This window comes from Apis mellifera, linkage group LG6, assembly GCF_003254395.2.
Source record: "Apis mellifera strain DH4 linkage group LG6, Amel_HAv3.1, whole genome shotgun sequence".
Taxonomy (NCBI): domain Eukaryota; kingdom Metazoa; phylum Arthropoda; class Insecta; order Hymenoptera; family Apidae; genus Apis; species Apis mellifera.
This window is the reverse complement of record NC_037643.1, coordinates 8,869,067-8,882,931: the sequence shown is the minus strand read 5'-3', so window position 1 is coordinate 8,882,931 and position 13,865 is coordinate 8,869,067. Positions and strand designations below refer to the sequence as shown.

General features: G+C 32.9%; 1 protein-coding gene across 4 annotated transcripts in view; it reads left to right on the top strand.

Moving 5' to 3' along the window:
- Positions 1–56: 56 nt before the first annotated feature.
- The window catches only part of LOC102654776 (paired box protein Pax-6), a 42,598-nt gene continuing 28,789 nt past the window's right edge, over positions 57–13,865 (top strand). For 3 of the 4 annotated variants that reach the window (XR_410226.3, XM_026441356.1, XM_006565376.3), the window contains exons 1-2: positions 58–716; positions 8,640–8,946. Coding sequence is in view for 3 of the 4 variants with exons in the window: in XM_026441356.1 (XP_026297141.1) it covers positions 8,934–8,946 (13 nt within the window). In the remaining variant the exon portion in view is untranslated. Of the gene's footprint in view, positions 717–8,639; positions 8,947–13,865 lie in introns of all 4 variants that reach the window. The other variant, XM_006565377.3, reaches the window with a different exon arrangement.

Sequence of the window (13,865 nt, the reverse complement as noted above, 5' to 3'; positions counted from 1 at the left end):
TGTGTTGAGCAAGGGGTGGGGGTGCCGAAATCGTGCGGCAGGGATCTTCGCATGAAGGAAGGCAGACTCTGATGGTCAATCGGGCGCCGCGCACCGCAGCAGTGACGCGTCACTGCACCCCTGTTTTCGAGTTGCACGTGTTTCTTTCCTCTTCACCGACGCTCACGTTCAATTGTCCTCTTCTCGTTTCCTTGGTCAGTTTGCCGCGATAACGACCGATAAACACCGTAAACGAGACGCCCACCCGAAACATTGAAGTAACCACTGTTGATGGTAGAGAGCGGCGTTGTTCTCGTGACGTAGTCATTCTATCACGTTCTGTCGAATCTTGTCCTCGATCGCTGACCACGAATCTCCGTGTTTTCGTGAACGGCGAATTGCCGTCATCATCGTCGTGAACCTCGACGTTACTGTGCCAGAGAAGCGTTCTTTGTTTAGATCCATTTGCAATAACATTATAGTGGTGGATTCTGTTACGAACACGCGCCACTTTCGTTTTTAAACTGTGTAAATTCTCAGTGATCAGTGAGTCCGTTTTCAACGAAGATCTAACGCTCTGTTTCCAACGAAGTCGTGGCGAATCGAGCCGCTCGAATAGTATCGCTGGTCGAGCTGAGTTCGAAAAGTGTTGTGAACATCCCGCGAAAACACGTAGCTGCGGATTGTGCTTTTAGCTAGTGACTGGATCCGGCCTGACCACGGCCATTCTCGACACGGTACGTCTATTACTCTTAATCGATCGGTAAATTTCAATGTAGACACCTAAATTTCATGTCACTAGATTCAAATTTTCGTTAAACGATAATCATAAACCACTAAAGAAGTAAGATTATGATATATAAATAGTTAAAGTATATAAATAGTTAAAAATTGAGCTGTAACAAATTTCACATTCTTTATATATTTTATAAAAAAATTGAAAATATATTACTTAATATTAGTTATTGAATGATGTACATATATATCTGATCATAAAATATAAGAAGTATTTAAGTATTTATTCTGTATTTTGTTATTTATTTGCAAGTGAATATCAGAATTTGAAAAATTACGTTAATATGTATGAAGTTAGTCGAGCTTTCGACCGGCGGCAAAAATAAGATTTTTTAAAATTGCTTCTTTGTCATACATTCTTGCCATTCTTGATATTCTTGCCATATAGAATTTCAATTATACCATTGTATACTTTTCAATTACTATTTTATAAAAAAAGTTTATAAAATATTGTTTGTTTTAAAATTCTTTCTTTAGATTTATTTATAACTGACGGATAATTATTTAAAATTGATAAAAAGATAGCTTTCAAATTATTTTAGTTACAAAGAATGAAATAAAAATTAATTCTATTTTTAAAAATTATTATATGCATTATTATATGTAAATAAATTTATATCATTCTTTTTAAATATGTATATAACCATTTTTTCTTAAATATAAATCGTAACTTCCACAATATTGTAATATTTTACGTTGAATTTTATTATTAAATGTTTTGAATAATCATATTAACTTTTATTTTTTGTGGAGATAGAATTACAATTTTTTATTTATATTTATTAGCTTCCTACTAGAAAAATAATGTTGATACATTTTTGAAAAATCGATATTATATATTTCGATAAAAATTTTTAATGTAAATTTTAAATACTAATTTCTTGCAATTAATTCATGATTAATCACAAGTTAATTTTTTTTCTATAAAGAAGAAAAATATAAAATAATTTCTAGAAGTATTGAATAGTATCTACTTAATTCAAATTTATAAAAAAATTCTTTAAACTAAGTAATTTGTATCATAAAGTAATTTTGTATCGCAATAGATATTATATTTAGTGAAATAATTGATTGTTCATCTCAAACTGATAAATAAATAACTTTTTATTTCGTATTTTTGTTTCACTCATTGTTTTCCATAGAAAACTGTAATAAACTGTAAGAATAATAGATATAATAATTTTAAATCACAACGGTGTGAAGCTTAGCCATAAATTGCGCATGCTACAATAGCTGTTAACACTTCAGTACCTTATTGTGATCACGGAAAAAACGCTGTCAATTGAAAGTGAATTGTATCGGATTTACCTATATCGTGGAGGGATTAAATAATACAGCCGCCACGCTTTGTTATTTACTGATGAACATTTACCGGGCATTCCAATTACCTTTTACGTGAAATGGAGGAAATTAAAGTTGTTCGCTGATGATTCGTTGAAATTAATATAAAAGAGATCATGAAGTTCTCGATCATTTAGATACAAGTATTTTTTTTCTAAAATTTTTTAAAAAACTAAACTTTTTATATTACATCATAGAATTTAATTTTATTTTTGAAACGGAAAAAATCGTGAATTAATTGTGATACTTCATGTTAGATCATAATGATATCATCCAATGATAATCTATATATGTTAAAATAATTTCATGCTACAAGAGATACATATAAGACATTTCCGCTCTGTTGTAATTTAGATAAGATAATTTTCAATCATATTAAATATTAAAACGTAATTAGTACTTAAAATAACCGTCATAATATTAGATCGTAGAAACAAAACGTTTCATTTCGTATCTTGAGAACAAATCTTACTTCATTCCATTCGCGATCTTTCAGAAGAACAACATTCCGTTAAATCAATTGCGAAGCGTTAGAACGACGGTCTGAAATTTTCGCGCGGCGTCGTTTCGCGCTGATTGAGCTTCTGGTCGGTGATATTTTCATCTCATTATACTTTCAAAATTTTGGAACCGCGTGCGCGAACGTGCCAGTATATTTCGAACGAATAAAACAAATTTTCCCTTTATGAATAATTTATGCCATCGTCGCTCGAATTAGGGATCACAGGCCTCGATGGCGCGCGGACACGGCGAACACCTGTCCGCCTTTATTATTTTTACACGAATGGCGAGGGCGAGTGGTGGGGAAAAAAGAAACATCGCGCGCGCTCATTGAAAGTGATACAATCTCGGGAAATAACAGATGTCCCCTCGTTGCTCTCGAGTGTTCAACAAAGAAACGGTTTCGCGTACCTCGGAGATTTCACGTGAAGCCCTTTGTTGTACTTGAAGCGTTCCAGAGTGAAGAGACAACCGGCCTGTCGTGGAAAATTTACTGATCCAAATTATTTACTAATTCCGAACACCTTTCTTGTCAACACTAATCTTTAACCGTTAACAATTTCATATGTATAAAAAAATAAATCGAATGTAGATACTGATAATTGTAACATTAATATTAATAATAAAAACATTAATATTATTCCGAAATAAGCAGTTTATTTGAGACTGATTAGTTGCTCGTTACAGATCACATATCGGCTTGCCTTTGTTCTTAAATGAAATGAGAGAAACCGCGAAAAATAAGAGGTTAGCGAGATAGCGGCAAATAATAAAGTAGTCGATCAAGCAACAATGTTACACTTTAAAAAAGAATAGAATGATATATCATTTCATTATGTCACTGAACAATTTTGAACAGAAATTTATAACTTCATGCTTTCACGAATTTCTCATTCGCTTTCAGATCTTTCTTCGTGAACAACTTCAAACGAATAATTGAGGTTAATGATTTGTCAGAAAAGTTTATTTCAAATCAATATAATATATTATATAATTTCACAAAATTATTATTGTTTTTAATAAAAATATAAATATTTTTTATATCGACTACCGAAAATAATTATATTATTCTACATATTTTGATACATCTTGAAGTTATCGTTCGTAACAAAATGCAACTTATTCTAAAGATTTGATGTTCAGTACTGCATGAAGTTAGTCGCGAGTATGTTTTTGACAAGAGTAGTCGCGGCTCGTTTCTTTCGCATTCCGACGGCTCTCGAACAGAGGGATCGTAATTTCGTATTTATTTACTATGCTTTCTGAACTGGAAATTGTCAGGCATTAGGTTAATGTACAAAAATTCTCTTTGCGTTTAACGATCTCCCGTTAACGAAGCTAGGAAATCGCAAATTTTTTTACAGGAAAATGTTTCCGTCGAAAGGAAAAGCTTACCTCTTGTGTCTAATTGCAAATCGAGCATTGAGAATGTTACGCGTGAGTCCCCGTCGCTTTGAAACTCATTTTTTCGTCCCGTCGCGAAAAAAATGTTGCGGTAATTTTTCGCGTAAAATGTCTCAGATTAATGTCTAACGAAATGAAGTAATTTAATGTGTCGCAGCTTCTTCTAAGCGTGTGCTGTAAGAAGGAACTGAGTAATTAGTAAACTTTGTGCGAATTCATTTAATTTGTAGGAGAATTTAAGCATGTTTACACTCGGCATGCCGGCAATTTTAGTTGAATCTTAATCTACTGGATAAGACATTTATTTTAACATCATTTGATTTTCTTTGAAAAATCGAGCTTATCGTCGGAATATTAATTGCATTTATTTTAATCGAATTTTTTCAGAAAAATTATAATTAAGTTAAAATTTATAAAGATTTGAAATTTGCTGTGAATTTAAATATAATTTTTCCTCAAATAATTTCTATAAAATACGGTTTCTATAGCAAGAGCAACGAACTCGATAAATAGGACTATACGTTTTATAAACTCGTAGTCAAATGAGTATTTGAACTAAATGCGGTATTAAACGATACAATGCAATCGTGTATGATTGGTGGCGTGGTAACCTATAATCAGTCGACGTCAGTATATACAACTTGCACATTTTGATCGTGTCGGATCGTCTATAGGCGTCCACTGACCCCCTTCGTCGTGACGTTCCCGCATCGCGGATGAAAGGAGCTAATGATCTACGAAGCGGACCGAATGATAATTAACACTCATCGTAACCACGGCGTGATTAACCGTGATGAACGAAAGCGATGGTGGAATGCGCGTAGGTGAGCGTCCGCGGTGCGTTGTACAGTCGCCTTCAGACGAGGCATTTCGATCGCCAAAGAGCATATTACCGGCGATGTAAACACCATACTGACCGCAACCATCTCAGCTGTGCAAGAGTTAAATTACACGGTCGATAGTAAAAGCTCTTCTTGCTTTCAGCGGAACAAACGATTTCGTGCGTCAACACACGCTGATCAACGTTTGAATTGCGCATCATGTGACGTTTTGTTGATGTTGTAAATGGGTTAGAATGTAATTTAATAGACCAAGTTTTGCGGTATATTTAGGCAATATTTTGTTTAGGCAATACTTGAACTGAGTAAGAGTAAGTATAGAATTAAATACTGACATCTTGTCTTGTTTTTTAAAATATTTTTATTTTTTTTAATTTTTCTTTCTCTTTGAATCTTTTCATTATATATATTGTTTTAATCCACCATCTATTCAGTAATTAATGATTATGAATGATATATAAATTTGAGAAAATGAAAACATATGTGATTAATATATAGTGATATTTTTATTTTCTAGTATATTTATTTTAATTATTTGTTGCTATTAATTTACCAATTTAAATAAATGAAACATTTATTAGATTTATTTATAAATAAATAAAGAAAATATAATTGCAACATTTTGATTATTGTTCTAATCTAAATTTTAATAATAAAAAGATTATACAAAATCTAAATATAATAGAATTTCAACATAATAGTTTAAAATATTTAATTGTATTTATGATATTCAGTAATAATGTTTAATTAGTGAATTTAAATAATTATTATAACTACAAATATTATTGTATTCTGTATTCTCTCTATACTATTGTATTCTTACATACTTTCCTACATTTCATAACAGCGTAAATATATTAAAATCTAATAAATTAGCTCTATTCATCATTTTCTTATTGCAATTCGTATACAATCAAATAAAACTTTCTATCTCAAATGAACAAGAAAAATTTAATTTAATCGCTATTGTTTGCATATTAACTGACATCGATCAAAAAAAATTATTTCTGTTAGTCGTGTCCCATGTTTTTGATTCGCCTTTCGATCGCAATTTTCAAGTAACGAAAAAGGTTGGCGAATGAACGATAAATTTATGCGGAGCGTAATCAAGCTTGGAAAAATGAAAAAATTTACCGTCGACACCGCGATGTTTATTATTCGCCGCGGCGTTATTTATTTTCTGGGTGCACTTCGAAATTTGCTTTCGGCGAACCAGTTTCGACAGTGCCAATATTTGCCCCGTTTCGCGCGTGCGATAATCCCCTGAATTATGTTCTTTGAAGCGGCCGCCGTTTTGTATGCGTGGAAGGGCACGTGAAAGAGCGTGCAGAAGTACAGAGATCAAATCGAGTTCTCGTGATTTACCGTTGGCTTATGAAATCGCTCGCAACAATATCGGCCGGTTATTTTTGATAGTCGGCTCGATGTGTTTCACACGGAAACATTGATCTGCCTTTACGCGAAACTTTGACCTGTCGATATGCAAAATTTGATATTTTTTTTTTTCCTTTCCTTTCCGTTTCATACGCATGTTTTTTAATGCATCGCGATTATGAATCTGACAGATTTACGAGGCGATATTTTTTCTTCCGTTTCCCGAACTGTGTGGATTTTTTAGTTTATTAAAATGTACGATTTACTGAATGCATGGGGAAGAGTGGGCGAAGACATTATTTACACCGATGTTGGATTAATAGATTCGAAAAAGGAAATATCAACTGTGTAACAATGAGAAAATGGTCAAGATTTATTTTATTTTAATCAAAAATTTTTTGAATAACTTATTTTTATTGGGAATAAATTTTTATTAATATTCAAAACGTAATTCTTTATTCTTCTTTCCATGTATTTCTTCTAATTATTAATTTAATTCTTTATCTCTATTTCCTTTATTTCATAACAACATCATACATACATAAAATTTTCACGACCTTGAAATCTCACAATAGACGACAATCACCTTCCACTTGATCAGTACGCAACATCCCGTTTTTAATTAATTAATGCTTAAAAACTCGACGAGCGTAGTCTTAGAAATCTTTCTCTCACTATATTTCGTAATAACCAACATTTCAATGTTCGTCCGCTTGGCTAACAAACACCATTGTTGAGAAAACGTCGTCGCGAGGTTAAGAAATTATTTCAGCTTTTCACTCGATGTCGACACGATGCGCGCGCATCCGCGTTCGTGTTTAAACTAAGCATCTTAACGGATCGGACTATTTAAAGTGTAAGAGTGTGAACGAGTTCTACGAAAATGCGTTTCTTTGCGTGTTTTCTTTCCACTTGCTGCCGGTAAATTGCAAATGCTCGAGTTTGAAATCACGTTTTTCAGCCACTGCTAAAGAGAAAAAAATCGCTGAAATGTTAATGTTTTTCCATCCGTGTTTAATCCATCAGGATTTCACCACTTGACATGTATTTCTTGTATTTCCAATGGTCTCTGCTTAACTCTGTAAGCTTCGAAATTAAGTTTTAACAAAAATCAGTGGAAAACATAAGATTACATCGTGCTATTGTATCGCGATATACGAGACGTGGAAGCAAAATTTAAACAAAATATGATTCAGCATTTTTTTTTCTTGGTTTAAAAATATAGAGAAAATCACAAGGCGGAATATTATTTCGAAACAAGATTTGGAATAAAAAAAAATATCGAGTTAATTTTGTAGGAACACGCATGTTGTTTTCTTGTTGGAATTTAAAAAAATATATTAGAATTTAGAAAGAAACTGTTGTAAATACGTACATGCATATGTATATATAATAATAAGATGCATATAAAGCAGTCAATTTTTCAAAATTTTGAATGTGGTGTATGATTTTCAAAAAAAAATATTATACATATAATGAAACTAGTTTGCTTTGCCTAGAACGAAATAAAAAATATCTATATGAAATGCAAAATGTTAGAACAGAAGATGGAAGCATGTGCTTCGTTTGGTATGAATAAACACTAGCTATTTTTGTAAGAGACCATCAAGCTTTTGCTTGTAAATCTCATGCATTAGCTTTTTCTGTGTCTTTGTTGATTTTCTGTCGTCAGTGTTATAAGATTCTGATGCGATATTTTTTATTTTCTATTTTACTTGCGCTATTTTCAGTGATTTATGTATAAAATGTCATTTTTTCTAAGATTTTGATGAATAAGTCGTCAAATTTACATAAAAGATATTGAATTTCTAAGAATGTTTATAATGTTTGGCTTCAACTCATAATTGATTAATTTTTTTAGTTTATGAATAGGATATACATCTCATTATAGACAATTTCTTGCTTATTATATCTTGCATATTTATATACTGACTAAATTTCATATAAAATAAATGTAAAAGAAAATATCTCTCTAGTAATATTTTTCACTTAATATAATTTTCGCATACGTATCTCACGAATTATATTCTATCTATGAAAATACATTTCAAATTTTAATAAAAGTACAGAAAAAACATATAATAAACTCTTGCTGGAAGCATTTAGCAATCAAAGTAGTATAAACTTTCAATCTTTCTATAAACCATACAAAAGTCATAATCAATCATATATTCAATATCTTTTTTCGTTATATTTAAGAATAAAATTTTCAAGCATAATTTTTCTATCGCTGAGAAATTATATTATTCTCCTACAATCTCAATTGTACTTGTGAAGATTACTTTCAAGAAACAAGTTTCAAGAGAATTTAATTACTTTACTGTCAAACTTATTTAGATTCTACGATTCTTCCAGCTTTGAGCGATTAAATTAATAAGTTAACGATTGTTCGTTTGTTTTTTCTAGCATTGTGTTAGCGTGGCCGGAGGTGGCGGCGGTGGCGGAGGCGGCGGCGGAGGAGGCGGTGGAGGTGGTGGCACGGTCGGCGGCGGTCGACTGAACCTGCACCTTCGTCCTTGCGGAGGCGGCGGTGGCGGTGGCGGCATCGCCGAAAGTGACAGCGCTTCGGATTACCCGCCAAGTGCTACGGCAGCGAGGAGCAGGGAAGCGGCGGCGGCGGCGCTGCACGCGGCAAGAACCCTGTTGGGCGCGGGGGTGGCTAACCCTTGCTCGCCCACCCCCGAACCGCCCTTCTGGAAGATGCCACATAAAGGTTAGTTTAATTCATTTAACGTAACTAATAATAGATTACATAATTAATTAATATTTTTCAAATCTTTTGTTTTTGTTCTTGGGGTTCCTGTTCTCTAGGATTGAAATAATATAAAAATATTGAAAATATTTTGTACTGATGTAATTTGATTATATGATTATTAGTTTTTTATAAGAAAAAATAAAAAATTAGAATTCAATTAATATAGTTGATATTGTTGATATTGTGAATAATATTATATTGTGAATCAATATAACAATATAAGATATATATAAATGTCGATAATAATAACTTTTTTGCATTGATTTATGCTTTTTGTATTGTAATATTTCAAAGATATTATTCTAGATTTTTTGAAAATCGTTTTATATACCACATTGATATAAAAGGTATTATAACTGTATCATCGTTTAATCTATCTGCATCGCAAAATTCATTCATCACAGATTGGTGGAATTACTGTTGCAAAATATACCGGCAGTAAAGTGTTTGATTGTAATCCGAGCATCGATGAACTACGACATGAAGGTTTTATATAGTTTTTTTCTTCTCTTTACTTTGGTTTCACTGACAAACAGTATTATCCGAGCTTTTTCACATGATTAAAAAGAATTGGAAAAAACGATTGTGTAACAGAAAGCAGTATTTGTATCACGTTATAATTTTCCTTTATTGATATAAGTATATATATAGTCATACTCTATCAATTGCGAATTACGTAAGTCATTTCCTGAAATAGAAATTATTTAATGTGAGTTAACAAAAAGAAAAATTCATATTCGTTGTTATATTATAATTATTATATTAAAATAAAAATTTGAAAGAAAAGAAAAATAAATACATCTTTGAAACTTGTTAAGAAGACAAGATCATTTTCTAGAAAGTAAGAAAAAAAAAAAGTGGAATATTTAATCGCGAGCCTCAAAAAACTGAAAGGTGGCCGATTATCTGTCATTCAGATAGGTATGGGTATCTGGAAGATCCGGCTCTTGTATCTCGTCAACTGTGCTAATAGAAGGCCGTTACAATGCGGTCGAACGTCGGTCGCCTTTCGTATTGTCAGCAATCGTTAATGTCAACTTTGTACCATGTACCGTGAAACCCGACACGAGGATTTTTTAATCGATATACAATCGGGTTGGACCGATGGATCGTACCTTCGGATGGATTTCGAGTTGTCTCCAATCAGGATGGAAGGGTATAGTTCCGTGAATCAGCTCTGTAGTTTGTTCAAAAGTACAAAATGCCGACACAAGCTCCTCTTAATTTTTGAATTTTCTTCATCGTTTGAAAACATGATTCCATTTTATCCCAAATTGACGAATTTTTACTAAAAATAATATATATATTTTAGAAATTATAAATTATAATATTAATAAATTCTGTAATAATTATGTTTATTACATTTAATAAGTCTTAAGAGTTATTAAATAAACATCTTAATAAATCCTTTCAAAATCATATCATTATTTTAACGAGCAAAAGAAATTAATTGTTAATTGTCTGTATAATTTCTTTATATATACAAGTTCATGCAACATCTACTACGTTAATTAGCAGTATATCCTTTCTAAACGCGTCTCAATTTACATCTTGTTACCTTTTTGCTAACGTGGTGGTCCGATGGTGCCCCATAGGATCATAGGTGGTTCGGATCGTACCGCAACCTTCGAGCGAAATTTGTGACCTTCCCAATGAGTTATACGAAGGGGTGCGCAAATACGTGTACGCTTATGGGCTTAGGTGGGGTTCGCGGTTACCCCCGGGGTTAGCCGGTAACCCGACACGCCTTTCCTTGGCTTCTGTCGGGCCAACAGCCCCTTCAACGGAGACTCGACGCCGAAGGGTGGCGCCTTTTACCCAAAAAGCTTCTACCGATTCGGTACCACCGACTTTCCCCTCCTATCCGACTACAACACTCGGCACAATCGGGGTGTATTGCTTCGGGTCAGGTTGGGTCAGGCGTTGGGTTTAATAAGCAGAGCGCCTACACCGCCAATTTGTCTCTTCTTTGTTCGCTTTCGTTTCATGTTGAATCGTGTGCGTGCCCCTTTCTCTTCTGTTTAATATAAATCGGCGCATGGAAACAATAAGATTAGTTAGAGGATGGATGGTATAAATCGTTTTGGTTGCGAGAATTTTTTTACACAATTTTTGCAATTTCACTTGGTTTTTTTTGTGTTGTAAGAAATATTGTTCTTTGATCGCTTAAAATCTTTAAACTTTGCTTCTTGAATTCTTTATGATGCATAGTATAAATCATTTATCTTCCTTTTTTTAGATTTTTATCTTTGTTCATATATTTCATTATTTGTGAAATTTTTAAGATTGTATGAAAATACATTTTCTTTCCAAATGATGATCATTATGCAAGAATTTATTCGTTTTATTTTTATACTTTATTTTTTTTATTTATTTTTATATCCTTTTCTTTAATTTTTATAAGAAAATTTATTTTATAAGAAACATTCCATAGTGAAATCATTCCCTTCTTATTCTCAACAATCAAAATCTTCATTCCTCTATATAATCTCTCACAACCAAAAGTTACTATTTTCACCATACTGAAATTCAAGTCTGTGCATCAATCTGATAATTCCCTTTAGTTTCAGTCCGTTAAAATTGATTTCACCGGCAGGTCTTAGGTTCAGGTCAGCCCGTTGTGCTAGGGGCGTGTATGTTTATCCGAAGTTTGGCCATATCGTATTACGTTCGATGATCATAATACCCAAGTTTCGGGCACAGAAGAGTCGTCCTCTCTCTTTTCTTCGTGATGTTGTGTGCACCGTTCGAGCATCGCGTTCGAGTTGCGAGAAGAGATCGACAATACCCTTGTGGCACGATGTATGCGCTCACATGTATAGGGACACTCTTCTTTCTTCCATAATTCTCTATCGCTTCCTCTTCGTTCTTCAGCTTCTGGTTCCCCTTCATGTCTCTCGTCTTGCTCCCATAAAAGCAGCCCCCGTAGCTATTGGAATCAAACGGTCGATTCACGAGAGCACTTTATTTCGTGCTAGGTTACAAGATTTGTTAATGGTTATGGGCGCTCGTGTGCCGGTCGGTTCGCGTGCCAGCCGAAGCTGCGGAGATTACCTGCGCTGGCTTTTCGAGGGGCAATAAATGTCGAGGGTGCGGGATTATCCATGGCGAGGCAATAGGATATCGCTCGTAATGCATCTCGAGATTTCCTGTTAGTTTTATAATTTATTCTACCGCTTATGGATGAAACTGTTTTTGCTTTCTCACTCCTATTATATTGTATCCAGCTGATGAAAAAATAGAAAAAAAACATAATTATTTTGATTTTTAAATAAGAAATCAATAATTAAATTAACATATTTATCTCATATGCAAATTAGATATTTGAAACTCTAATAAATATATTATATTTATATTACTACATTAATTTATTTTTAATTTATTTTGGAATAATTATTCGATTCGTTATTTAATAATTTTTAAATATTATATATATTTATATATTTATAGCTTTATATATTTATTCATTATTATTCATTAAAATAAAATGATAAAAATAAAATAGCCATCCATTGTTATACAAGATATATCTAAACTATTTATCATTTTTTTTCTTGACAAAGTTTTCTTTAGAATTCATTAATAAAATTTCAAATTAGCTTACCAATTAATTACTCATCTTCTTTAAAAAATAGTTCATTAATAAATCCTTAAAAATTATCAAGAAATTGAAAATCTTGACGATTCTTCTAAAAAAAACAAAATAATAACAATAAAGTAAAAAGAAAGAACATTTAAAGAAAATAAAAGAAGTTTGTCAATGACTTTAAATTATTTCAGCGTGCATTTAAATACCAATTACATTACCATCGACTTCTCAATTATAATTAAGGAACGCACGAGTGTAATCACCCGACTACTAACTTCGATGCTATCGTGATGTTCCGTGGTTTCTCTTCATGGTGAAAAGCGACGAAGATCCGATGCCTCGCGGCTTTAATAATAAGAGGCGTGGTAACGAGTATACACTGTTAGGATGGCGTTGCTTTCGCTAATTCAACGCTGCTTCTTAACACTGCCTGTAATGAATTCACCTGAGAAGGAAGGTTAGACCAAGATAGAATACGTTTAAATCTATTAGAGAGCAAAGGATGGATAGAATACCTCTCTACCCGCGATTCAACTCATTACAGAATGTGTGCTCCGCACGCCATCTTTGATGTCGCGGTAGGACGCGTTCAGATGAAACTCTTGCTTCCTCGTGGCGTAGATTTAGCCTGAGAAACGCTTGAAGCAAGTTGTCAGAGTGAACTTCATCCTATCTTCGTCCTTCTCCTTCTCCTCGCTTTCAATCTTTCATCCCAACGTGATAATAACGTTTAACAAGTGTTACCTCCTTTTTGAAATAAATAAAACACATCGTACCATCTGTTCCCGTGCTACTTCTCTTCTATCTTCTTTACTTTGCCATTGATGCTATGAATGAAAGGAAAATATTTCCAGAGAAATGTACGCTTTGCCGAGATACTCTTCATGTACCGGCGGACTTTTCGTTTAATGGGATTCCGCTTGTTATGTCTTCGAATGTTATTAAGTCATTGCGATTCTGGAATCGAGGATAATACTTTTCGAATATCTTAGTGAAAAACAAAGAAAATTAACTTTCATGTTCAAAATTCAACTGTTTTTGCATATTGTTCCTGATTTTTACTTATAATTTACTTATAATTTTACTTACTATAATTATCTTTTACGATATTCACATTTTGATATTCAACTTTATAAAGGAAAAAAAAAATATTTCAAAACAAATGTCTTTCAACCCATTTGGATGTATGGAGCGACGCAATGCATTTTGAAAAGTACTTCATAACTTTTTCGGACTGTTCTAGAAATTGGTTACTCGAGGAGTTTATGTTTCTAACGAGAATAGTAGC